General features: G+C 32.6%; 3 protein-coding genes across 5 annotated transcripts; 1 reads left to right on the top strand and 2 right to left on the bottom strand.

Annotated features, from left to right (window-relative positions):
* Positions 1 to 642: 642 nt before the first annotated feature.
* On the bottom strand, positions 643 to 22,141 carry LOC124536875 (serine/threonine-protein phosphatase 2A catalytic subunit beta isoform). 2 transcript variants are annotated; one of them, XM_047113525.1, is made up of 8 exons: positions 22,003 to 22,141; positions 21,766 to 21,876; positions 11,216 to 11,425; positions 7,074 to 7,378; positions 3,990 to 4,175; positions 3,305 to 3,358; positions 2,808 to 2,887; positions 643 to 1,759 (listed from the first exon to the last, which is right to left on the bottom strand). In XM_047113525.1, the coding sequence occupies exons 2-7, from the start codon at positions 21,865 to 21,867 to the stop codon at positions 2,815 to 2,817; spliced, it is 930 nt and encodes a 309-aa protein (XP_046969481.1). In that variant the 5' UTR covers positions 21,868 to 21,876; positions 22,003 to 22,141; the 3' UTR covers positions 643 to 1,759; positions 2,808 to 2,814. The 2 variants fall into 2 exon arrangements, with proteins under 2 accessions (XP_046969481.1, XP_046969480.1); XM_047113524.1 differs by having other exon boundaries at positions 643 to 1,793; positions 21,766 to 22,035.
* Positions 22,142 to 23,568: 1,427 nt separating this feature from the next.
* LOC124536701 (guanine nucleotide-binding protein subunit beta-like protein) lies at positions 23,569 to 25,672 on the top strand. 2 transcript variants are annotated; one of them, XM_047113263.1, is made up of 5 exons: positions 23,570 to 23,793; positions 24,075 to 24,283; positions 24,768 to 24,974; positions 25,080 to 25,331; positions 25,415 to 25,672. In XM_047113263.1, the coding sequence occupies exons 1-5, from the start codon at positions 23,685 to 23,687 to the stop codon at positions 25,595 to 25,597; spliced, it is 960 nt and encodes a 319-aa protein (XP_046969219.1). In that variant the 5' UTR covers positions 23,570 to 23,684; the 3' UTR covers positions 25,598 to 25,672. The 2 variants fall into 2 exon arrangements, 1 of the variants encoding a protein (XP_046969219.1); XR_006966896.1 differs by lacking the exon at positions 25,415 to 25,672 and having other exon boundaries at positions 23,569 to 23,793; positions 24,075 to 24,452; positions 25,080 to 25,248.
* Positions 25,499 to 27,721, bottom strand: LOC124536700 (diphosphomevalonate decarboxylase). Its single transcript, XM_047113262.1, has one exon. It carries the CDS (start codon positions 27,547 to 27,549, stop codon positions 26,398 to 26,400), a length of 1,152 nt encoding a protein of 383 aa, XP_046969218.1. The 5' UTR covers positions 27,550 to 27,721; the 3' UTR covers positions 25,499 to 26,397.
* Positions 27,722 to 27,855: the final 134 nt, after the last annotated feature.

Genomic DNA, 27,855 nt, shown 5'->3' with positions numbered 1-27,855 from the left:
TTTAAAGTGAAAAATTAATAAAAAGAAACTATTAAAGCTCCACGCTTGTGAAACACTTTATTCCATGTTATACAGGTACTGTGGCACAAGAACAGGAGAATTTCGATAAATCAACCCCGAAATGCACATCTCAAAACATTTTATGACAGATCGGACGCACAGAGCATTCTTAACGCGTCTTATAAGATTCTAATACTTTTTTTATGTGACTTAGTCATGCGTATATATTATAAATTTGTGTAAATATTTTCTACCGTTCTGTCATAAAACTAAATGCTTACTATTGTTCCACACAAGATACATAGCAACGAGTACGCCCGTCAGTGTGTATGTTGTGCTATATTTTGTTTGCTCGTGGAAAGCAAGTCCGAGTAAGTAAAAACAGAATAATTAGTTTAAAAAAAAATTACGTTTTAAAACAATAAAATGGAACTTTATAGATTTTGATCTACGAAAATAAAAAAAAAAACTTTCACTAGGCAATTTTTTTTATGTAATAGATAAAAAAAAAAGAAATTTTACGAGGGTCACCCCAAGACGGCTACACTCGATTTGTTCGATCACCAAAGTTCTTATGGTGGTATGTCCATTCATCGTTCCCGCCAATCGATGGTGAATTTCGGTTGAAATAAAACTACCGTATAGCAAATGTACGCTGTTTAATGAGGTCTAAGTGTCTTTGATACATCGTAAGTTACATACAACAGTGAACCGGTCGCGCCGTCCGGCCGCGCATAATGAACATACCAGCATAAATAGCGCGGGCGAGTCATCCCACAAGCTCGCAGCTCACCGATTTCGAACCTTACGGCAGTCGCAATAAGGTTGGAAATCGGTCAGCTGTGAATTTGTGCGATGTCGAAGGGGCAAGAACCTAAAATTGCGGTGACTTATAACTTATTCGCGCCCGGCGCCCGCCGTCACTTGTAAAAACATCACATAATAATTTTAATTTTGTATATATAATGCTCGCCACAGCCCACGTTCCCGCCATTTAACCGCTCGACATAAGAGTAGGGTCCTTAAAATGATTTATATAGTAAACTAGACTACTATACAAAAAGATAATATTAAGCGCACTGTAAACGCTACATGTTTATTTTTACATATACCGACACTCTAAAGTACATCGTAATGAACAGATAAGACTCTCATGAACGAGATATTTACTCAACAAATTTGGATTTACAAACCAAATACATAAATATCTATTTGTTTTATTATTATTGTGCTCTTAACAAAATTCTATACAACATCCAAACTTCACATGGCATTAGGTTAAATTATCGAGAAACATTCAGTGACGTATACCAGAAACATTTCATACAATCGACCGTGCTGGAGGTTTCGACATAACCCAAAACGTCGGCCATTTCAATACTGGAACGACATATCGAACGGAATAAAAAAACTGATTACATTTAATCTCCGGACTCAGTCGATCCAGTCGGCAGCGACCACAAAACGTGTAGACTATGTCAAGAAAACGAAACCCACAGCACGAGCGACGTGATTATGCGTCAGTTTCCAAGGTCATGGCTGCAATGTAAGCAACGATTCGAAATCAATGTGCATCGTTCGAGTGCGTCACGCACAATTGCATAGTCACGTTGGAAAAGGACACACGCGTGCGGGACTCGGGGTCAGATCGCTGCGAGCCAGTGCGCGACGCGACGCAGGCTGCAGCGGGCGGCGCGGACGGCGCGCGACGGGCGGCGGGCGGGCGGCGCGCCGGCCTCCGCCCCCGGGGGCGCCAGCGCTGCGGGCGGCAAGCTCGGTTAGTGTGTCGCGTTCTAGTACAACATGTTGCAATACAATTTTTTTTATATGAGACAACATCGCATACATTACTCTGATCCCACTGTAAGTAGCTGAAGCACTTGTGTTATGGAAATCAGAAGTATCGACGGTACCACAAACACCCAGACCCAAGACAACATAGAAGACTAATGGTAATCTACATCGACTCGGCCGGGAATCGAACCCGGGACCTCAGAGTGGCGTACCCATGAAAACCGGTGTACACACCACTCGACCACGGAGGTCGTCTGAATTAGATAGGAGAACGATTTTTTTTTTTATGTTATAGGTTGACGGACGAGCATATGGGCCACCTGATTGTAAGTGGTCACCATCACCCATAGACAATGACGCTGTGAGAAATATTAACTATTCCTTACATCGTCACTGCGCCACTAACCTTGGGAACTGAGATGTTATGTCCCTTGTGCCTGTAGTTACACTGGCTCACTCACCCTTCAAACCGGAACACAACAATACTGACTACTGTTATTTGGCGGTAGAATAACTGATGAGTGGGTGGTACCTACCCAGACGGGCTCGCACAAAGACCTACCACCAAGTGCTACGTGACTATTTATTCAAAATTCAAGTTAAAAAAGAAAGTAATGTCATGAATGCTTAATCATATGCAACCTCATTTTATGTACATTAACACTCCTAACATGCAACATATGATGCAGATAAATAATAATTTCGTTGATTACAATACAAAAAGAATTTATGGTATGTTGAAATATCGTTCAACGACTGACATAATTTTACTTAGATAAAGTCGTAACTCAGATATAAAAATGTTAGAACTTGACTATTTATTCAAAATTTAAGTTAAAAATGCTTAATCATATGCAACCTAATTTTATGTACATTACATGCAACATATGAAGCAGATAAATACTAATTTCATTGATTACAATACAAAAAGAATTTAAGGTATGTTGAAATATTGTTCAACGACTGTCGTAACTCAGATATAAAAATGTTAAATAATGTGATGTGATACATACGTGCAGTCTACATGAAGTAATCCGGCGTCCGTCGCGTTACGTGCGGTTCACCGCGCCTCGGAGCCGGGTCGAACTGCAGGCTGGCGGACAAAAGACAAACGTACGTTAAGATTGTTACCACATACATACATAGTGTGAAATCATTGTAGACAAAATCATAAACTTTAAGTATCCACAGTATGAGGACATATAGTCCATATTGATTTGTTTAAACAAATACAATATGTCATCACTTTGCGCTATTAATCATTTGAAGGGGGGAGAAAGAGTAAAAGTTTCTATGAAACAAAACTGTTTTGTACATTATTTAATTTCAGACAAAATATTTATTTATCTACAAAATTCGCACAACCGATATTTTTTTGTTTTTTCACATTTAAATTTTTACTAATTTCCAGACAGAAAAAAAAACATATTCTATACTTTATTATATAATAAAGGCAGACTTGTTGTTAAGGTGAGTCTATGATAATTAAATACTTGTTATATATACTTACAATGAGTACTTAAGCGCATCATCCAATTCCATTATGGCGGCTTGGTTACCACATCTGTAAAGAATAATTAATTATTTTATTACACAACATAAACTTACACAGGACAAATATAAGAAATATGGGAATAACTTTAATAATTCTAAATTAACCCTTTTTTACTCAATGCATCTGTATATACGGTACATATACCAAAATAACATTTTTTACAATTTTTGTGTCTGTCTGTCCATCTGTTTGTTCCGGCTAATCTCTGGAACGGCTGGGTCGATTTTGACGCGACTTTCACTGGCAGATGACTTATATAATAAGGAGTAACTTAGGCTACAATAATATATTTTTTTTTTGTTAAATTCAAACGCGTACAAGGTCGCGGGCACAGCTAGTTAATTAGTGTTAAATTAAATGCAGTGGCGTAGCTATCGGAGGGCCAGGTGGTGCAGTGCACCAGGGCCCCGGAGTTCAGGGGGCCCTCTAAACAAAACCTTAAGCTTATGAAGCTGGAAAAACACGACATAAATAATATAATATAATTTTAAAGGGTTATTTTTCTATGCACCGGGGCCCTTCGTCTCCTAGCTACGCCACTGATTAAATGTATAAGAATATATATTTTTTAAAGGTGAAGTTGCTTCATTTATAGTATTATGCTTGGACTCTCGTTACGATGTGAATGTATGTATTGTACCTGTAGCAGTAGTTAGGCGCTGAGAATATGGTCACGACGTTACGGTCGTGGCACCAGTTGTAGCCCTCCATTACAAGCTGATGCGCGCGAGAGACGAGCGTCAGACCGTTGCTGTGGTTGAACGTCTCCGATATGTCCTGGCCGAACGTGTAGCCGGCGCCTCGGGGCGATATACCCCATCCGCCTCTGTGCACGTTAATACAAAATGTTATACAATTGACTACGAGTCGAGATGGCCCAGTGGTTAGAACGCGTGCATCTTAACCGATGATTGCGGGTTCAAACCCAGGCAAGCACCGCTGATTCATGTGCTTAATTTGTCTTTTTAATTCATCTCGTGCTCAGCGGTGAAGGAAAACATCGTGAGGAAACCTGCATGTTTCATAGAAATTCTGCCACATGTGCATTCCACCAACCCGCATTGGAACAGCGTGGTGGAATATGTGCCAAACCTTCTCCTCAAAGGGAGAGGAGGCCTTTAGCCCAGCAGTAGGAATTTACAGGCTGTTGTTGTTGTATACAATAGATAATAAATACTTACAAGTGCATATTTAACAATTATACTTATATGTGTATACACTTGTTAGCATTAAAGTATCACTTCACTATTTGATGGGTTCTTTATTGGAGATTTGTTATTTATTTCGATGTGATTGCTACATATGTTTTACATTTAACAATGTGATTAATTACTTGATTAGATATATCCTCGAATACAATAAAATAGCATTGTAAATGTATATCTACATAACGTAGCATTTTGAACATTTACCTCTCTTCTGTCAAAGTCATATCATGGTCATGAAATAGTTCATAAAAAAAATGTTATATAAATAGAAAAATAAGGGAAATAAGAATTATTTCTTTCGACAAATTGGTTCAGAGATAATATAGTTAATGTAATCGTTTTATAGGGTTAAAAAATTGTAAGACTAAGACAAAATAAATTTAAAAGAAAAAATGTAATAGTTTGTTACTCTGATTATTCTCAAGCTCACTTTACTAAGCAGACATAATATGAGATTGTCGATAAATAAATACTTGGTTTAAAATATAATAAAAGTTTTAACCTCATGTCTAATTAAATAATACAAATAAATCCTATAAGTATTAGACACAATATACCGATTTGTTAGTTAAGCTAAGTCGAATTTTCTGCTTGATACAAACTTTCTAATACCCACTGCTAATCCAATATTAACAGCAATATACTTGCAGCGCGTAACTCGGATCGATTGGATTAAAACTTTGACACTAAGCCATCGAGAACAAACATATTATGTATAGGAAATAGCAGATGTCTAACTCCTCCGCAAATTATCGCTCGTTCGATAATTAGCCACGAGTCTGCCATTAAATGCCCTTGTCATAACATTAGAAATGAATCATTATTCTCTTCATAGATAATACCTAATCTGCCTCGATTTTGTATGAATTTTATTATGTTCTCAAATATCAGTCTTGAATAATGATAACAAAATAAAATCTATAAACATATTCTGAATAAACTAGGTCACTTTTTCCATGATTAATTCATAATTATAAATTATAAATGTTATTTAAATATAAAATGTTAATTATTCCAAAAAATTATATTACCGATGGCAAATTTTCCAATTCCAGTTCTAACTAAACATAATATTACAGTATTAAAATTAGAAATCACTGTCACACCTCTAAAAAACATTTACTGTTTTACTTTTTTTATAAATCATGCCTTTGTGACACATAGCAAAGAGATACGAACATTGTGCCATCGAATCTCAATTCCGATTAAATGAGTTCATTCATTGAGATAAAAATTATCATGTATTTAATGTAGCACATTTGGGACATTTTATATTAACTATTTCATATTAGCCTAAAGTATATATGTCACAGTAAGATTACAAAATTCGTTAGATTACAATCTGACGAGACAGATTATAATCTGTCGAAATATTGTGAACTGTATAATATGATTGCATTTTAACGTATTATTTTTCGCTACAGTGTAATCTATGGAAGTTAAACTGTCAGATTACAATCTGTTACGAGTCGAATTGTTTTTCATTTTGCAGACCTCTGTGGTAGAGTGGTGGGTACATGGGTTTTCATGGGTAAGCCACTCCGAGGTACTGGGTTCGATTCCCGGCTGAGTCGATGTTGAGATTATCATTAGTTTTCTATGTTGTCTTGGGTCTGGGTGTTTGTGGTACCGTCGTTGCTTCTGTACTTTAGCTACTTACATTGGGATCAGAGTAATGTATGTGATGTTGTCTCAAATTTATTTATTATTTATTTAATTGTCAACTATCGAAAGTTCTTCCTATCATAATGTCACCGTTATTCGGTGGTTTACATATACATAATTATATACATACATAGAGACATTGCATTACTCATGTACTAATTAAGTTTAAACGATTTTACTTTCATATTGATCTTTGTAACAGTGACCTAGATATATTTACTTTATTCAGTTTCAATGGCTCACGGTCAATATTGTTTTGTCTTCGCTTTATCGCGAGTCGATTACAGAGAACAATGCCTGCATAGTCGTGTAAGCAATTTAACGGAATTTATATGATGATAACCCAAGCGCAATAGACGATCATTATAGGAGATCTTTTTAATTCGAAATGAATTATCATCGCGTTTATAATACAGACTTGGGATTTGTCATTCACAAATGTGATTTATCATTATCATAAGTTGATCTCCTAATATATTTACGTAGTTTATTTTCCTGACATTTTAAAAAGACATATGCGATGATCATTAAGATCTAATATTAAAAACTCGATGTATACAAACGAGAACAAAAAACAAAGGTCAGAGAAGACAAATGCGAATTTATCGTTGTAATCTAAAGTAGTAGTCTCTGAAATACAAAAATCCTAGGTATGCATTACGTGTTTCGTTCAAATACTCACCAAACCATACCAAGGTAGAACAAAATCTATAAAGAAAGAGAGGCAAACAACTCAACAGTGTGGGGGGGGGGGTTCAGTTAGCAAGGTAGAAAAAAATCTAGGAAGAAAGAGAGGCAAACAACTCAACAGTGGGGGGGGGGGGGTTAAGTTAGTAGGAAAGCAATCCTACCTGTCATCGGGATCACTCCAGAGCAGGTCGCACATGGGCCCCTCGTGCGGCACCTCCTGCACGCGATCCAGGGCGCGGATGTGATCCAGCGTGTCTATCGACGGGCTGAGGCCGCCGTGCAGGCAGAATATCTGCCCGTCGACAAGCGCGGTGAGCGGCAGGAAATCGAACAGGTCCGTGAAGTGCTTCCACACGGACGCGTTGCCGTATTTACGGAGGCACTCGTCGTAGAAACCGTACACTTGGGTGATTTGACGTGATTCGTGATTACCGCGGAGGATTGTTATTCTCTCACGATATCTAACCTGGAATTGTTATGTAACGTTATTAGTGGTCATTCTTAGTGACATTATGAATACAAACCATTGCAATAGAATATGAACAAGAGATTCATTACGGCTTACACTATTATGATAATTATTTTTAAAGTGTTCCGTAAGAATAAATTCGAAATTAAACGTCTAGTTTAGTCGTGGAATTTAAAAAATCTATTTTATGAGTGATTCGTGTTTCTATAATTACTGGATCGAGACAACACGCTCACAATCAAAATTCACCTTTTATTCTTTCTTAATTACATGACTGAACATTGAATATTAATTCTTTAATGAAACTTAATAAAAAAAAATGTAAATACAATTAGTGTATACAATGTTATATCGTACGTCTTAGATGCGTTTTAAAGATCGTAAAACTTTATTTCAGTACTTAAATTCTCAATCGTGTCATATATACATATTAACGAGGCATTGACAAAGTTATTTTTCGACGGCAAGAATTAGCACTAGCAACACACGTACGACCTTGAACAACAACATTCAAAAAGAAAATTAAACGGATGTACTGGCTGTCTCAATCTCTAAATGCAATACACAAAGGATCATTGAACCATGATTCAATTTAAAAATAGAATTCATATTTAAATTACCTACGAACCAAAAAAAAACATTCGATTGAGCATAGAAAAAATCAATTACCAATAGACCCAACAATTTATTCCTTTGTCAGTCTTTGGAATCATAAATTTCCATAGACAAATAGTGAAATTATTTGTATTATAAATTCACTTCCAATTAATTGATTATAAATAAACATTAGTGGCCTCATAATCTATATTAGTTCTTATCGATACGATTAATAATTTAGTGACAATCATTTGTAAAACCTAGGAAATTTACATTAATGAGAAAAATCATTAATGTAATTTATTATCTACTTATTCCATAATACAGCTTCTAGTTATGTTAACGAGGAATATGAATTAGAAACAATATTATTCGTGAATCAGCTCATTTGTGAAAGTCAACTCGTTGATAATCTGCGTGATAAATGTAATACAAACAGTGACCCGACTTTATCAAAGATACCAACTGATAATGTGAGCTTGCTCTCACGTAGTCTATGTAATATTAGAAACAATGAAATTGTTCATAATACATTTCTCAAAAGATGTTTTCATTTATTTCAAACAAACTAAACACTAGTTTCTGAAATGCTTTTGTTTCGTTTTAAGCTGAACGCTCATTGGTTGCCTATTACGTCATAGGATGCCATCGACCAATGATTATACGGAGTACAATCAAATTACTTAATACTATATTCCACGTTTCAGAAATTGGAGGCAAGAGTTTGATATAAACAAAGCATTCTTTACTTTTTATGTTCAATTTTTCGTTTCAGAAACTGGAGGCAAGTTTTCAAGCAAGAGCAAGCAAAGCATTCTATACTTTTTTCAAACATATAGTATATTCATGTATGTATAGTCTGCTGCTATAGAACTGCAATAATATGCTCTATTGATACTATGTCTTAGATACAATATGAGTAACCTTTTTATTTAATTTTAAAATTAAGTTTGGGAACGATTCAAAATCAAAATAAACTTTATTCGATAAGCATTACTGAATCTTCATTTTACAATAAAGTGAAGCTACAATCGGTTCGGAAAGTAGATTCTACCGAGAAGAACCGGCAACAAACTCAGTAGTTACTCTTCTTCATATATTGACATAACTACTGGTAGTCGAACTGGAGTGGTAAGTTTATTTACGTGACATTAAATCCAGTCGTTTCAACCGAGTTTTTTTAAAGAAAACTTAAATCAAGGTGGTATGCAATAAGGTGTCGTATATAATTAATTTCAAATTTGCACATTTTCCAAGAAAAAACAGCCGAAGATCATCACGCAACGTCATAAATCATTATTGATATATGTGATTCATGTAACGAATTCAATACAAAACAATGAAAGAGAATGAGAAATCTTAAGAAAACTGCAAAGATCAGAGAACTGGCGTACAATATTCATGATCTAGTTGGATATATTATTGATAATAGTTCAAATCTGTTGCCTGTCGAATCTAGAATCGAACCCACTATCTATATAGCTTGTTGAATCTTATATTGTTTGTAATGTGATAAATTCAATCCCATCAAAATACTAACAAAACACTTCTGAATCGAATGTAATAAAAACTCGAAACGAGTGCTGCAATCATTAATTTTCCTCGTAAATTGTGATGCCAAAAAAAGTCATAATAATACATACATACACATTACATTTACGAACTTAGGAAACAAAACTCTAAGACGTGCCAAAATATAAATTTAAATCTTAAAATGAGACCCACATAGTTGGATGACTCACCTTCCAATTATGGAATTAAAAAAAAAAAAAACTTATTCACAATCCATATCGGTCTAGCAAGTAGTTATACTATCTAATGCACTTGCTTTTATCACATACGAGAATAATTTATCAATAATATTATAATTAAAACTACTAATAATATCGCAATGAGCATAATATGAATTTAACCTTTGACAAGTATCAAGTAAACAGATTTTTTCATACACATTCGTTAATTGAAAACTAAAAAAATCAACGTGCACACTCAAAGCACATCTAACGTTTCGATCTAAGCACTATTGGATCATGTGAAATAAACAAAACGCTTAAAATCAGGTCGACTTCTAAGAAATACGTATTAAATTGTATAGTTCGACGAAATTTCATTTGATTGAATCTTTCCTAAACAGTTTACCGTTCTAAATAAAATCGATATAAAAAAGCGATTCCAACATCGTTGTACGATTTCTTTACTGTGATTCTCCCCTTATTCGATTACATAACGTTATATCATTGAATGCAATAACACGAATGGCATCTGATGTTCGCATACACATTATACATAGGATTCAGTTGTATTGAATGCAATGGGATCTAAAGATGTTTGTGAGACTGTTCATAGTTGTCCATAAAATAGTTACTTTGTTTTATTTATAGATGGCATTAGTAGTTCTTTAAATTGCGCTATAATAGTCTTAAGTTAATTTTAATTATAAAAAAACGAATTTCCCGGATCAATGTTCCTTTCATTTGTCGTCCAACAGAGACCATCCAATATCGTACCAGAGAACATTTTTTAAAACACAGTTCAGTACATATGATCAGTGATATAGCGTAACTAAGTATAGAAACGAACGGTTATTTGAAATATAGCAATGACATGTAGTTCGAATAACAGCTACGTGTTAACTGACAAACACGCTCGTAATAACAATCGCGTAAACTTTATAACAAATCTATTGTACAAATTGAAAACATGAAGATCGTTTACAACTCCAGCATTTTAACAAATTATCACCAACAATTCTTTCGGCGATAATTAATACCGTTACACACTACTAGCGAACAGATGAACTAATAGTTTTATTGTAGATGCACGTGGAGCGAAGCCAGGTGAAATAAATTATACAACTACCCGCCCCGCCTTCGCACGTGTAAAACATGAAGGACAGAGACACACATTTACGAACAGGACAACTAACAAAAGTTTCATCACAATCGGATGTATGTATTTTTTTTTTTTAATCTGATTTTAAGAACTGAATCAATAAGATGACTATGTAGTTCTCGTAGGGCTACCTTATACATTACAAAACTAAGTATGACTAACATAAAACTAATTTTTTCTACGATCCAAGTTATTGCGCACCATCTTATACATCTTTTTTGCTGCTGCGGATGTTGGATTCGTCAAAATAATGTTTTAACGAATGTATGTATAAAAACCTGTAAAGAGATCTAATACATTTTTTTTTTTTAATAAATAAGGTAATATATGTATGTTGAATGTTACCTTAAGTGCAACAAGCAATGTGACCGTCTCCACGCTGTAGTAACCGCGGTCCACGTAGTCGCCCATGAACAGGTAGTTGGTGTCGGGCGAGCGGCCTCCGATGCGGAACAGCTCCATCAGGTCGTGGAACTGGCCGTGGACGTCGCCGCAAACGGTGACCGGACATTTCACTTCTTGCACATTCGACTCTTTAGTTAGAATCTCCTTTGCCTGTAAACATTAATTTATTTTCACAATACCTATTTATATGACATTGCACTCCAGCACATCTAACGTTTATTAATTACTAGTTTATAAGGGGTCCGGGTTACATATATCCGGCCTAAAAATTAACCTGTGATCAAAACTTAACCCCCCAAACTAACGTAGATAAATATTCATTGATCAACCAATATATTTTATCATACGTAGAATTTAAAGGTGGTCTTTGCTGAGAAAACGATCTACAGCTACCGGAGTCTTTGCGGCGTACAGTTACAAGTACATAGTAGCATTGGCTTGAAAGAAGAACACAAATAAATATATTATATTTAAACACATAGTATTGAATAATTATCGCATACTATATTAATTTGGAATCGGTTAACAACCTAGCCTATGACATATAAATAGTATAAATGCAAATCAAATAAAGAGTTACATGTCATCCCAAATCTTAAATTTATTGTGAGCCTAATAATATGATAATTATTGATAATTCAATAAATATCGTGAAGAGTACATAGCTATGTAGTACATTTGATTATTTTGAATATATTTGCATAGTCTTTACCAATAGCGAGTATCACTCACGCTCACCTTGCAACTTGTAACAGTGATCAATGCTAGCGACCTTTACAAAAATACACTATAAACATTACTTAGACTGGTATATGAACAAAAAAATATGGACGTATGATTTGCCTCGCTTAATTAGTAGATGTTTTCAACTTAGCTTTATTAAACGAAGTCATTCTTATAGACAATGATTAATTTACTAACAAATATAAATCTATCGCAATATACCATTGATAAAATATTTGAAACAACATTACAATTTCACTAAACTAATAAAATTAAACATATATTTGTATAGTATTGGCAAATAGTGGACGGTACATAGTTACCAACAGACATAAGCGCAGTAAGAAATATTAGCCAATCCCTACATCATCAATGCTCCACCAAAACAGGAAGTAGCACTGGCTCACTCACCCTTCAAATCGATCACCGCAATACTAAGTATTGGTGCTTAATATGTTATGAGTGAGTACTTTCTTTCAAAACAATAATAATATTCATCTGTTTAATAACACTATAAATAACTGTTGAACGAGATATAATCTCATTAATTTACTGAAACAAACCGTGTCAGCCGAGATGGTTCAGTGGTTCGAATACGTCAATCTTAATCGAAGATTGCGAGTTCAAGATTACAAAATTGTATGTACATATAATTCTCGTGTCAGCGGTGAAATATAACAAGGTAAGGTGCATATGTGAGGTGAACATTATTGTCAAATAAGTAATGTATACAATAAGAAAAAATATAAAAATATTTCCAAAATAGACTACTACTCTCGAAGGATTAGTGTATACTGTCATATGAAACAGGGCTCATTTAAATTCCAAGCATATTTATGTGCAGAGAAGACGAAATACCGTAGCTTAGTTAGTTAGTTCTAGCTTAGAATTAAGGATTAGTGATGGGTCCAGCGCAGAATAATCTAAAATGATTACGGACTTAAGATATTATACGTGAAATGTCGGTTTAAAATTATTATTAATAAATTATAAAGATATTCAATATACGTGTTACTTGGTATTAACAGATCAAACGGCTAGGTATAGCGGATAGTAAAATAAATGTATTGATAAATAAAAATAAAGAAAATATAAATGAGTTAGACCATAATTGTACTATTAGCTGCGATTAAGTAAGTAGGTTTCATTTAATTTTGAAGCTATACACAAAACACAAAAGAGAACAGTAAGAGCATTATGGAATTACATAACATATTATATCATTTTATTTACCGCTATTAAACATTATTGAAATGATTGCCATCGACGGATCTTAATGTTTATTACCAACATTGATAAACTAAGAAATAGCTAAAGCGTATGATTAATTTGCGATTGAACGTCATCAAAACTTAATAGAAGCGTTGGAACGAAATAAAATAATGTACTTTTTATAAATAAAACAATTCCGGTCATATAATCGTAAGAACAGTTACACGAGAAATTGTATTCAATCCGGCGACCAGATGTTAGGGGATAGGAAATTGTTTATTATTTCTCCGCAAACATACACGACTCTCGCATTCAAAACAACACAAGCGTGTACATAAATGATATCACCAAAACAAATTACTTAAGCGACTGGCTGACGTTCGCCTGTATTCGCCGAATGGGCTATACTCGATTATTTGCTCGAAATACCGTGGAGCCTTCCAAAATAGCATAATTCCGTTACGTATTTTCGATCGTTCACAGTCGACGCAATCAACAACAACAACAGCCTGTAAATTCCCACTACTGGGCTAAAGGTCTCCTCTCCCTTTGAGGAGAAGGTTTGGAACATATTCCACCACGCTGTTCCAATGCGGGTTGGTGGAATATACATGTGGCAGAATTTCTATGAAATTTGTCACATGCAGGTTTCCTCACGATGTTTTCCTTCACCGCTGAGCACGAGATGAATTATAAAGACAAATTAAGCGCATGAATCAGCGGTGCTTGTCTGGGCTTGAACCCGCATTCATCGGTTAAGATGCACGCGTTCTAACCACTGGGCCATCTCGACTCATCGACGCAATCAGGTGCAGCGTATTTGATCAGTGGATATAGTCGTCGTTCTAATACGTACTGCAAGGGAACGCATTGTCAAGCTCAATCGCTCGGTGCTGCGGTTAAACGCTATATAGATGACCACGGTGACGCAAACATTGAGAACTCTATTGATTCGCATTGAAAAAAAAAATCGAAATCTAGCAAAGATTGGCAACTATCGGCGAATACAAGACGCCCACACACACATTCGTATTCGCATCAATCCGTCCGATACACGTAAACGTATATCCGTTTCCAAAAAGGAAATTCATACGACGACGCAACCTGTTAAAATAATTATAACGTTCATTTTGTGTTCCGTAATAATAGCTCGAGAATAAAGGGATCCATTTTACTAAAACTGTATATAAAAACAATGCTGTCTTCCAAGAGGCTGTTATTTTACGGCGAGAGCTGAAGCACGTACACATGACAAGGCATTTAAACATACAATTCTATTCTAGGTTGACACTACTCTGTACTCTTGCAGATGTTTATTTAATATTAATAACGTCGCACAATTCACGATTTTAGAATACGATTTTTTTTAATTCAAAGCAAAATCATCGATACATTTACTCATGCAATTAAACATAAAATTCTATTCTAGGTTGACACTACTCTGTATTCTTGCATACGTATGATTAATTTTAATATAACTGCACGACTAATTTAAAGATATTGTATGGTTTCGCCATTAGATACATTATTAATATTCAAAGCTAAAACATATCCACGATGAAATCACCTCTTCTAGAAACGCTGCCCTTTACTTTGACATAATGCGGTAAAAATGGTCGGGACATTTTTATCCATATCAAAAAGCGAAACCAACTCTCTCGTCCGCAAAAAGTCAATGTTCGGAACCAGAGCTCGTGTTAGGGCACTAATCGAGATGCAACTGGTTTCGCTTCCACCTCGCTCATTAAGGTAGTCTTCGTGATATATTTTCCTGAACGACACAAACATTACGCAAGCCTATTAGATAAGATGTGATAAAAAAATCCCCGATTCCTAGATAATGAATATGGATGATATTGCAAATATTATTATTCGATTCATAACAAAAATAAACAACTCAAATTAGATAAAAACGAGTAACATAAGAATTAATCTTCTTGCGGTTTTAAAGTAACTTCAAAGGTCAAATTTCTAAATCTGTGGCAAGAACGGAAATCATATTGTTGATAACTAACGCGACTGAAAATTTGTTAAGATTTTATAACATAAAAAAAACAATACAATTTGCAAGTAAATTTAGACTCTTCGTGACAAAAAGGTATAAATCTTTCTTTCAGTTTTACAACAATCACAATTAGACGGAACAAAGTGACAATTACAATAAAAGGAGAAAGAAATTCTATTTAAATACATGACCTTCAGAACTCCTAGTTTATGTTTATATTAATCAGTTGTTTATATTATGGTTACACAGATTAGTCGGACGTGAGAAAACAAACACAATTACACAAATCTTTCAAAAATTATAACACTATATTTTTATTATTAATTCAAAATAAACGGATATTATTTTACGAAAAGATGAATTTGGTTTAATAACACGAGTCACCATAATAAGGGCAATAGCATTGCTATCTCTCTCGGAGCATCGCGCAACATCCTCCCTGATACAGATGCCATAAAATAATAAAAATGTAAATTTAATATTTTTTTATTGTGACGTGTAACTTAAAGATTGAAACGATTTAATTTAACATCAAAATAAGTCGATTCGAACTTTTTTACTCGCGTAAATAATAGTTACGAGACTTAAGACGAAAAGAGAAATCGTTATCTTCGACGAAATATCTCAACTAATTAGCGTCTTGTTAAAATTATAAATAATTCTAAAGAACACAAATATTTCAGACTAAATATGGTATTATATTTATTTCATTTCAAAGGATAACATTATAAAATGTATGCGGCCGTGGAGAATGACCTAGATGTATATTTTCAGGCTGATCCTTAACCTGGGAAGTGCACTTAACGGGGAAGCTCGCTGGCTGTGGGCGGCGAGCGGGGATGAGGAGGGTCTGCGCGAGGTTTAAAGGATGTATGCAGCGTGATGCCTTTGATTGCAAATATCGACTGGCAATGTTAGTTTTAGCGTTAAATATTGATTTCATTGAAGTGTATAACGCCATCACTTTACAAACAGTTATTATATTTCATTTTATTTATTATTTATTTAAATACTTTATTGTACACCACAAATTAGTCAGATTAGCCTTTTAGTAAGTAAAGATGGTACAACAGGCGATCTTATCGCTTTAAAGCGATAAATATATTCGTATTACAAAAAGTACATAGTTAAAATGTACGAGTATTAATAATTCGATTTACGATTTCACTATTATATTTGAAACAAAATTATCTTAAATATATTTATATTCAATGTAGATTATATTTCTAATCAAATAATTGAAAAAAATAATAAAATAAGGTGATACAAAGCACAGCACGTCGTAAACAATCAGTGCATTAAATTGAAAAGAAAAGGCTTAACACGCGTACGACCATGAGAATTCGAGTGTTTACGAAACATTAGGAAAACGGAATGCAAATATGGGAAGGCCAGTCAAAAGGCTAGATATTACGAATACTATATAACAACTAACTATATATCTACGTATTATTATGCTTGAAGTTACGAGGCAAAGACGCCTGGACGGAGGACGAGTTTCGGCAAATAATTGGACATCTTATTTGACTTGGGAGTGATATCCCGAGGGTGGACTGAGGCCAGTTGAATGCAAATTTGAGCTTTTGATGTTAAATTTTCATCATTCAATACTCATCTTAGCAATTATAATTGTTGCATTGTGATGTATTGAATTATTGTTATTAAATTAGTCCACTTAGTAAGAAAGTATATAATATATAGATACCTAGTATAGTATCTTAAAATCTGAGAAGCGATAACATTTTTATTAGAAAATTATGGTACAGCGTGCGTGTATTTGTTTTTGTGTATTATTAATACAGTTACATAAAATAAATACAATTAATTTAAAAAATATATCATAATTTTTAGTATTAAAACCAATTTATATACGGCAATTTATTTAATATTTTTACTTAATTACCTCAAAAACCTTGAGAGAAAATCCTTGCATATTATTTATTTAATTTCAGTTAATACTTTTTACGTCGTTAAAAAATATCCAACTTCATACATTTCATTTAACAAATTGTTAAAGAAAAAAACAATACGCATATTATATATTAGAAGATGAAATAAAACATCGATCAAAGAAACGTCTTCATTGCAAAGACTAAAATAATAAAGGTTAAAATTTTAATTTCCTTGAGTGTTGAAACATTTAAGTATTTATTTACGGATATAGATAATATTTAAGGTAAACACCTTACACTTCTATAAACAACCTTTTATTAGCCCTTAGAAAATATTTTCATTGGAGATTATTTTAAGAAATTAAAGGTACACTTGATCTACGTCATTGGGCACGTTATTTGTAACACGTCAATGGCTCCGGTTTAATAACTTTTAGGATTTTGCTAAATGTATCCCGCTGTTTCATCAGACGTAAATTTGGATTATACAATCATAGATGTCAGTTTCATACCGTTTGACTGACGTTTACGGTTACAGTTCTCAGCTTAGTGTCGTAGAATAAAACTATACGGATTCCTCAATAAACTATCAAACAAAATAATTCTATCACTACAACTTTCCAATAGGAATACATACAAAAGAAACTGTACAAAGTATGAACTAATAATTCTTGATTATTGTTTATGTTACATATTGACTGTCGTTAAACATTGCGCTGAGATTATATTAAGCGTAATTATATACGAACCTTTCTTCAATTATAAAAAAGCTATTCAATATAATTTTTTCAATTTCTGAAATATGTACGTAAGTAGTTAAATAGAGAAGCAACTAAAAAGACAACGTATATATTTGTAACAGTACAGTCATTGCGTTTTTTAATTTAATTTAACATTACGTACTATTATTGCCGAAAATCGAAAATATAAAAAAAAAAATATTACTTTTGTTTTATACCGTACTTTGCACATTGGACCTATATACCTATAGATAAAAGAATTCAATGAGTTCTATAATACATCAAAAATAAATAATAATATAAATAGACAAATTATAAATATAAGGTTCTGTATGAGTAATTATTTAAAAAAAAAAAAGAAAACAATTACTTGATAATCCTTTACGACAAAAACATCATTATAAAAAACCGCAACGTCCTACTACTGTATAATAGTCTACAAAATACGTCATCTTGTAAAAAAAAACTTTAATAAAACGGTGATTGATACATATAATAAAACACGAGGCATTGCGGATGCATAATTATATTTAAAAGTGGACTAAATCGTCGTCAAACCGCACCGATGTCAAGCTAAACGGTTATTAGAGTATTGATTTTTGTGACTCGAAACAGTATTGCAGGTAATAAAAATAGTAATAACATCATATTTACCTAACCATTTAATTGTAAACAAGCATATTACGTGTTCGATCTTATTTACTTACTAATACTATAAACCAAGCATGCACCGTGACTATGTCCGCAAAAAAAACTCGTACGTCACTAACCAAGTTCTAAACACCGAAATTAAGGATAAGAACATACACTCACTTTCGCTTTTAAAATATTACTATGCAAACAGTCTTATTTTTGTTAGTTACACAAAAATATGATGGATTCAAATTCATATAATTTTTAATTTAGTATAGGATGATTATGGTATGAAAATTTTATTAGTTCAAACAATTTAAATAATTTATGAATTAGTGTAGGAGTATAATAAAATACCTGAAAGTTTTATGTACGTAAAGTAACACAACTATTTAAATTAAAAAAAATATTTGAAGTTACACTTTGTAATTTTGAAACAACTGCCTATCTGAAGAATGTTTGCAGGCTAAAAAAAATAACAATAATTTATTTTTGTTTATTTGTTTGTCTAAATTATCTTAAAACAGTCAATAGTTACAAATATAAGAAATTGGATTGATAAGTGTACCAAGGTATATGTTTGTCATCAAAATAGATTGTCATTTTTATTCCATGTATAATACAAACTCAATGCATGTAAACTGTGGGTCAGGGACTAGTTCTTAATATTATAAACAAAGCACTTAAAAATATACAAACATTCCATAATTAAAAACCAAATCACATAGTTGTGAAGAACCATATACTCATAGATTAATAATTGAGGTATTTATAAACTACATTCCACACAACTTTTTTAGATGTTTTTTTTTTTTACTTTATAGCACAGAGCATTAAGAAAACCTCCTGTCAGCTAATTATGAAATAACTTTTTAAAAATTGGAAGTAATAAGCATATTCAATATATCATTAATAAACTATTTGAACATTGAAAGCAAAAATATTTTTACTAATTACATAGCAGACTTGCAAACATTGTTTAGGTGTTACTAAACATATCTTTTCTCTTTCTGACATTACTGATTTGACATTTAAAAGAAAAAGATGTAGCTTTTTTAAATTAATCAACCCCTGCATAACATATAGAAGTAAAACTATATATTATATAAGTTATCATTATGCATATAAACAGAACCAGAGGATGATGTAATTACAATTCGATGAATGAAAAAGGTTACATCAATTACTCACAATAAAATCTAACAACGGATTAGTTAATCCAGTGGGTTATATAGTTTAAAAAAGAAATCCTACTCCAATTACTCTTTTATGTATTTTGACAATACAAATCAAATTTGCCAGCAACATATTTTATTTTTAATTATCAGTTGATAAGAAATTTCTATTTAATACTTTTTTTTCATAAAATCCTGATATATAGAATATTTGAACGGTAAATATAAAGAACAAATGTTTTTGTTATTTTTTAGCCAAGATCCATTACAGCAGACAACATATGCAAAACAACTCACCAAAATTAATTAACAATCAAATTGAATGATTTAAGAACACAAAGGGGACATACATATGAATAAACATTATTTTTATTCATAATCTATATAAACCTTTGATCAAAACATCTTTGCAGCGACTAACTTAATGAATATATTTTCAATTGTACATAAAACAGACATTATTATCATTAGATATCTTGAAAGTAATTTAACATATATGTATGTTTTACATTTAAAAAGCATAGTCTTACTATATGGTACTGTCATATAAAGAAAAAGAAGAATGAAATATAACTCCATATTTATCTTCAGATTATGAAACACTATTCTAATAAGATATTAGAATTGATAAATTTGATAAACAAATATGACTTGGCTACATAAATAAAAACATAACTTATTATAATTAGAATATGCAAAAGAACACTTTTAATTTTGTCTTTTACACAAATTTGATTAAATATTTTGTACATTACTGTAACAGAAAATAAAAGCTTCCCAGTTACTTCTATTAAATTTTTGTGTAACTGTTACCTAATTGTTAAATTAATATCCATTTTCAGTCAATCAAGCAACTTTTAGAACAGCTATTAGATAACAATGAGACACCAAGATAAATATGAAAGTCTCGACTGAAGCAAAAGTTTTATGTTTTAAGAATGACATCATCTTAGAGGTTGACAGATTTGTATACGAGAAATATTAAGTAATTATTGATTTAACTGCTAAAAATTACCTCAATAAAAATTTCATAGATATACATCGACCTTAAATAAACAACAAAATGTTATGTAAATAAGATTTGTCCTAGAGAGCAGGAAAATTGTAAAAACACAAATGTTTTACCAATATAGTATAGTGTAATATCCATACACAAGGTAAATTATTAACAAGATACCGTTACCACATAACATTAGCGAGTAATTCTCTTCTAAACAAATTAGATTAATTCATTTACAATTTAATTAAATTAAGCTATCATTAAAAAAAAATAATAATCTAAATATAAATGCAACTTCTATGAAAATGGAGCTAATTCAAATGAAGTATTTAATGTTCTATTCTATATCAAAACTTGGTTCATTAATTAACAAAAATAGGAATACCTACAATCTCTTTATACCTAATTATTTTTCACAGTTTCAGTATATTTCCTTGATAGTAAAAAAATATATTTAAAGTTTCAAGAGTACAAGTACGAAAAATTGTATGTTTTGAAATTGTTTCTACTGTACTTTGTAAATATGTACTTACACTCCACTTAAGACTATTAACATTGTTTTCATTATAAATAATAAAATACATGAATGTAAATGGGTTATTAGTTAAAAATGTATCTTTATCTGTATTATAAAGCTTGTTGTCCAAATGCTACCATCAAAGTTTTAGTCCATGTAGATACACCCAACCATTTATTATACCGGTTAAAATTAAAAACTACAAAATGAAATGAAATAACATAGGAATAATAACTATAGCCATCATTTCCGTGCCTCGTCTATAAATATCCTATTCAATTAGGCTATTTGACTGACATGAAATAAAAACTGTAGCTACCTGGGTGTGGTGATACAAACAAACACTTTCAGACCTATCAAAAATGTTTTATTATACCATCTCAATAAGAAACCGATTACCTACCTACTAGTGAATAGTTGGATAAAGTCAGTTTCCATACATTACATACGCGATCTCGTTCTTGCCTATGTATGTACGTGAATCATTCGATATAAGTATAAGTGGATACCAACCTAACTTTTGACTAACCATATAAACAAATGATTCAAGGTACAAATATATAAATTAATTAGTAAATATAAAGCATTATTACCTTATCGCATAACGTTTTCACTTGGTTTTCTGTCAATTGCTTGCATTCATTTAGCTGTTCTATCCATTGATCCAGTTCTTTTAATGACGCCTTGTCCTCCATACTTTGTGTCTGTGAATTAACGCACTAGACGTTAACTTAGTTTTGAGATATTTTTATCTATTAAATGTACACAAAACCATGCGAATTTTGTATTTTACACTGTGCCCAGAAATACTGACTATGGCAGACACTTACAAAATGGCGTAGGTACCACTTGCGTGACGTCAATTTGGTTCAAAAGAACGACGGTGTCCCCCAAGCGGAATACAATGGCATTACAACATGATGCCAAATATCGATGCATTCACGAACATAGTATTTTTATTAACATTAAATTAAATCAAAACTTCTTTGATTTTTTAAATTTATCATTTGATGGGTTAAAATGAAATTTCTTTACCTGGCTAATATGCTATATTAGGAGTATTATCCTCTAAAAACGAATTAAAATGTATATACCTTAATATGATAGCAACACAGTTATAATAGTTAGCAACATTTTAATTCAAAATCTAAAATTTGAACGGTTTTGTTTCAAAATATATTGCATAACAGCATTAATTGAATCGTCTTAAAAAAATAAAAAGTATATTACACTATTCAACAAACGAAAATATTATAGTATAAACCGATTATATTAATATATTTAATGGATAAACTATGAAATTTAATTGTTAGGAAAGAGAAACTATTATTTTTTTTGACTATTCTTATTTCTTAGCAGTCTGTTTTCACAATAAACATCGTAACAAGAGTTAATTTTGTAAAATAATAATTCAAATTTATTTAATAGCTTACTTGCATATTAATTAACATTCAGATTTATTAAATAATGTATTCATAATTGCACCGAACCGTATTTTCTCAAGGAAGGTTAACAAACTGCAGAGGAAATAATATAATACCTAAGTTGGTGCGCAATCACAATATCATGCCATTCCTTCACACTCATAATCTCATAAGACGGCTATTCCACACGACCGCACAAATCAACGGTTATCGAAACAACATAATTGAGGATACAACGCGGTGCTTTTGATTCTGATATTCATAAAAAAATCACTTTATCGCAGATTGAATACGGGTCATAAGGATTTGCTACCTTTTAAGCTATCGACTATTCGACCTACAAGAACTCGATCAGCGATTAAATATAAATAAATATATAAGTGATTGTTTAAAAAACAATCAGCTTTATAGAAACTTAATATAATGGGTTTAAATAAAACTTTATATTACAAGAAACTATTGAAATCATTTATTGTACTTACGTTTACTGCAGCAAACGGTACAGGTTTCGTCATCTGCTGTGATTGCGATTTATCTATAATAAAATCCATTTAATACAGAACTTGTACAAAAGGGCTGTAATTTTAATTTGATATGAGTTTTTCAAAAATTCTAATTTTGGAATAAAATGACATCGCCTTTCTTTAAGATTGATAGATTATTTTCAAGTTTTGATACATAATGTCATGTGTAATTATGATATTTTTCGCATTCATACTTTTTTTACCTTAGGAATCACAAACAAAAGATATAAGCGTATGAATAAATTTAACCAATATCAATAAACTCGTGTGCTTGATCAAAAATTATAATATATTGTCTTTTTGCAGACTGTAATGCCAGATAGACATAAATTTAACTTGTATAAATAGAAATTATGTGTAATAGGTACAAACTTTTTGATCAAAACTATTCAGCTTTGAAGTATGTCAAGTCATTCTCAATCATTTTTTATCTGTTCCTTTTAGTTATCTTTATCATTCACTCATTCATTCACATGTTATATCCTTCAACAACGAGTCTATTTCCTTCTTTTATCATCAGCTTGGTGCGTCGCGAAGGGGGTCTCTGATTCTCCCAAGTTAAAAATGACTGAGACCTTAAAACTTAGAGGGACTCTTTGTGGTCACAATGGGTGGGTTACCCAAATTGCCACCAATCCTAAATATCCGGACATGATTTTGTCATCTTCTCGAGGTAAGGGATTTTAATCTCTAATATGTGCGTGCTACTCGTAACCTTAAAATCTTAATCTTCTTTCATCCAATAAATAACATATGTATTTCGAGAGATTGTAACGTTCTTTTGTAATATAAGATTATATTATATTAAGACAGTGTATATTTTAAAAAACATGATGATATAAACTTTGCCACGCGATACCTGAGCGGCAAGCGGATATGGGGCTGATCAATACTATCAATTTCGTTACATGTCATGTCTCTAAACGAAATTATAGCTTAATTTTTTGTTTTCAGACAAAACCCTTATTGTATGGAAGTTGACTCGTGACGAAACTAACTACGGTATACCGCAGAAGCGTCTGTATGGACACTCCCACTTCATCTCGGATGTAGTACTGTCCAGTGACGGCAACTACGCTCTGTCAGGTTCCTGGGACAAAACTCTTCGTCTTTGGGATCTCGCAGCCGGAAAAACTACCAGGCGTTTTGAAGACCATACTAAGGTGTGACAGAACTCTTAATTTGGTAGGATTAGTGCCGATGCGCGGCAGAAGATAATAGTTTTAAGCGCCTTTGCGAGGCAGAAGACAGTGCCTGTGCGAGGCAGAATTGTGTGTATGTGCCTTTGCGAGGCAGAAGACTTAGGTGGATCTTCATGAGACATTGGTTTCAGTAAGTAACTCTGAAACTGATTATGGGTAACATGGTATGAATAGAAATGCACTATCCAAAATATATTGTATATTTCATGTGTATTTTGGCTTATACCTGATTAGTTAATTGATACAATTGTTGTTTGAAAACTGATAAAAATCATCTAGTTTGTAGCACGATAATGTTCATAGTTTTTTTTTTTTGCACTTTGATTTTTGATAAAATCATTTCTACCATACACACATAGTCTAAACCCAGTTTAAGCAGTACAGTACTAACTTTGAGTTTTCAAGTTGTGTAGTAAACTAACTAAATTTTTCTTGTGTTGTACAGGATGTCCTGTCTGTAGCATTCTCAGTTGACAACCGTCAGATTGTATCTGGCTCACGTGACAAGACCATCAAGCTGTGGAACACCCTTGCCGAGTGCAAGTACACTATTCAAGACGATGGCCACACTGACTGGGTTTCATGCGTGCGTTTCTCACCGAACCATGCTAACCCTATCATTGTCTCTGCTGGTTGGGATCGTACCGTTAAGGTAAAATGTCATATTTTTCAACTTAATTATTTTTGACCAAATATATCAGATATTGCAATAATCAAAGAGAAAACATTTTACAATTATTATTTTTTTAATTTCTAGGTATGGCACTTGACCAACTGCAAGTTGAAGATCAACCACTTGGGTCACTCTGGATATTTGAACACAGTGACTGTATCTCCTGATGGTTCACTCTGTGCATCTGGTGGCAAGGACATGAAGGCTATGCTCTGGGATCTGAATGATGGCAAACACCTTCACACCTTAGACCACAATGACATCATCACAGCACTGTGCTTCTCGCCCAACAGATACTGGCTTTGTGCTGCCTTTGGGCCTTCTATCAAGATCTGGGTAAGAAAAAAACTTTATTGTTAAAGTTGCATAAATATTTTTTTTTACATTACATATATATAACCTTTTTTTATTAATTATAGGATCTGGAAAGCAAGGAAATGGTTGAGGAGTTGAAGCCCGAGATTATTAACCAGACACAGACCTCCAAGACAGATCCACCCCAGTGTCTCTCCTTGGCATGGTCTACCGATGGTCAAACTCTCTTCGCTGGCTACTCCGACAACATCATAAGAGTCTGGCAGGTTTCAGTCTCTGCTAGATAAGATGTTAAATAAGAATAGTTTCATTTATTTTTGTCCTCCATTAAAAAGTATAAAAATAAATGGAATTGACTGACACTAGTGTTTTAATTATGATCTCCATGTATAGCTACTGATAAGGTACTTTTTAATGCAGAGTTATGTATCTGCAATCTATGTATATTTGACCTTTATTGTGTAAATAAACTTTGTGTTATTTTATAATACATCTTTATTTCATACTCCATCCTTTTGATATGTTAAGTGGGATTGAGTTAAGATAACATAAATTCAACCTACACCTTGATTTAAATAAATATGAATAATACTGATACAATTCAAATTCTAAATAATTATTGTCATGAGATATACACATTAAAATCCATCACCTATACATAAAAATCATAAACCAGTTATAACCCATACACAAAGACCAGAATACATACTGGTTTTTACAATCTTAACTATTATATAATTCTTATAGTTTAACTCATAGAATACAAATTGAAAACAGTTGACAATAGTTCCTCTTAAATTATATTAATTTAATATCTTAACTACACAACCTCATGCAATTATAAAAACAATTATTTTTAAAGATGTAATACTTCTAATTAATATAAAAATGATATTCCAATATTGTGTCTATATATTGAAATGATAATATTACATATTTATAATAATAATATAACAACTCTTAAGTGAATATATAATTTGCTACAAATAACTGAAGTATAATAAACTATTAGTTTCAACATTGATATTGTATTCTTAACGAATCCCTTGTTAAATTAACAAATTATCTTGAAACCTAACCTAATGTCTTAAAGTAGATTTCCTTGGGCATTCAAAAGATGAGATTCATCAGTTATGATCTCGGGTCCATCACCAAGTTTTGTATAAATTAAGTATTTCAGTAAATTTGGTTCAAGAGGGTTCATTGGAAATTCTTTGATTAGGTCTATATGTGTTGTAGGAGCATCTAAACCTTTGATGAAATCATCAGAAGTTGTAGGAAACATATGCTTTATCAAAGAGAGGACTTCAGGAACATCCTTCTCTAAAAGGTATAAACATGCATTTGGCCCTGCATCAAAAGTGTAAGCCACTTTCACTGCTCCACAACTTTCATTATATTTATGTATTATTTCAACAATTTTATGAGAAACATCAGTCATGTAGACACAAGGTGGGTATGAATCAAGACATACAGCATGAAATTGATTACTATCTTTCATAGTTATTTCTGCAAATGTGGAGAAATCTTTGTCTTTAATAGCTTCACATATTTGCTTAACTCGTGTGGGTACACACACTTGAACCCTGTATTTAAGCAATTCTGATGTCTCCACTGCACAACTCATTCCTTTTACCGAACTTATGTGTTTCTTTGTATCAGCTACAACCAGTATTATAACTCGCATTTCATTCCAATGTGAGGAGTCTGCTATTTGGGTCGCTATTGAATCGCTTCCATCAGCTTGAACACCTGCATGCCATCTCACGAATCCACCAAATACACTTCTACAGGCACTGCCGGATCCCACTCGGGCAATTTTGCTGACATCAGTTTTTATTTTATACAATCTTGCTAAAGCTGTAACTAAACAAGCATACCCTGCAGCCGAAGACGCTAAACCGGCAGCAGTTGGGAAATTGTTCATAGAGCAAATACGAACATTCCATGATAAAAATTCTTCACTGACACTTTGTTGTTCACGTGCAATTGCTTTTATTGAGTTGAGGCAATTTTGTAAACGTTGGTTGGAAAACGAATTCTGAATTCCATTTAGCCATATTTCATTTTCTAAGATATCTGGCCGAGCGCATACAGAAGTTTTAGCGCACATAACACTTGTATCCAAAGTAGCACTAACGGAATCGTTTAACGGTAATATTAATTTCTCATCACGTTTACCCCAATATTTTATCATTGCTATATTAACTGGTGCTATAGCTGTAATAATATCACTCATTTTAAGTGAAAAAAAATCAAAACTTTTCAAATTATAATAATTACCGCGCCACTACCGATAACACTACGCAGATACCACAAAGTACAACCGCAATTGACAAAAATGTAATTCTACTGCTACTTCGGAAATCAGATTCTGAACGTTTGCAGTTAGAATCAGACTGACAAATTGACAATGTCAAATGACACGTAGTGTAGCCATTTTGTAAAACTATTTGCTCAAGAGTTATTTGAGAAAACAAATCTAGAGAAACAGAAATCAATAATTAAGAGATAATATTGTTTTGTTTGTAAGTAAATTAAAAGA

Source organism: Vanessa cardui, chromosome 17, assembly GCF_905220365.1.
Source record: "Vanessa cardui chromosome 17, ilVanCard2.1, whole genome shotgun sequence".
In the NCBI taxonomy this organism is placed as follows: Eukaryota; Metazoa; Arthropoda; class Insecta; order Lepidoptera; family Nymphalidae; genus Vanessa; species Vanessa cardui.
The sequence above is the reverse complement of the archived record's forward strand: the minus strand, read 5'-3'. Positions and strand labels throughout refer to the sequence as shown.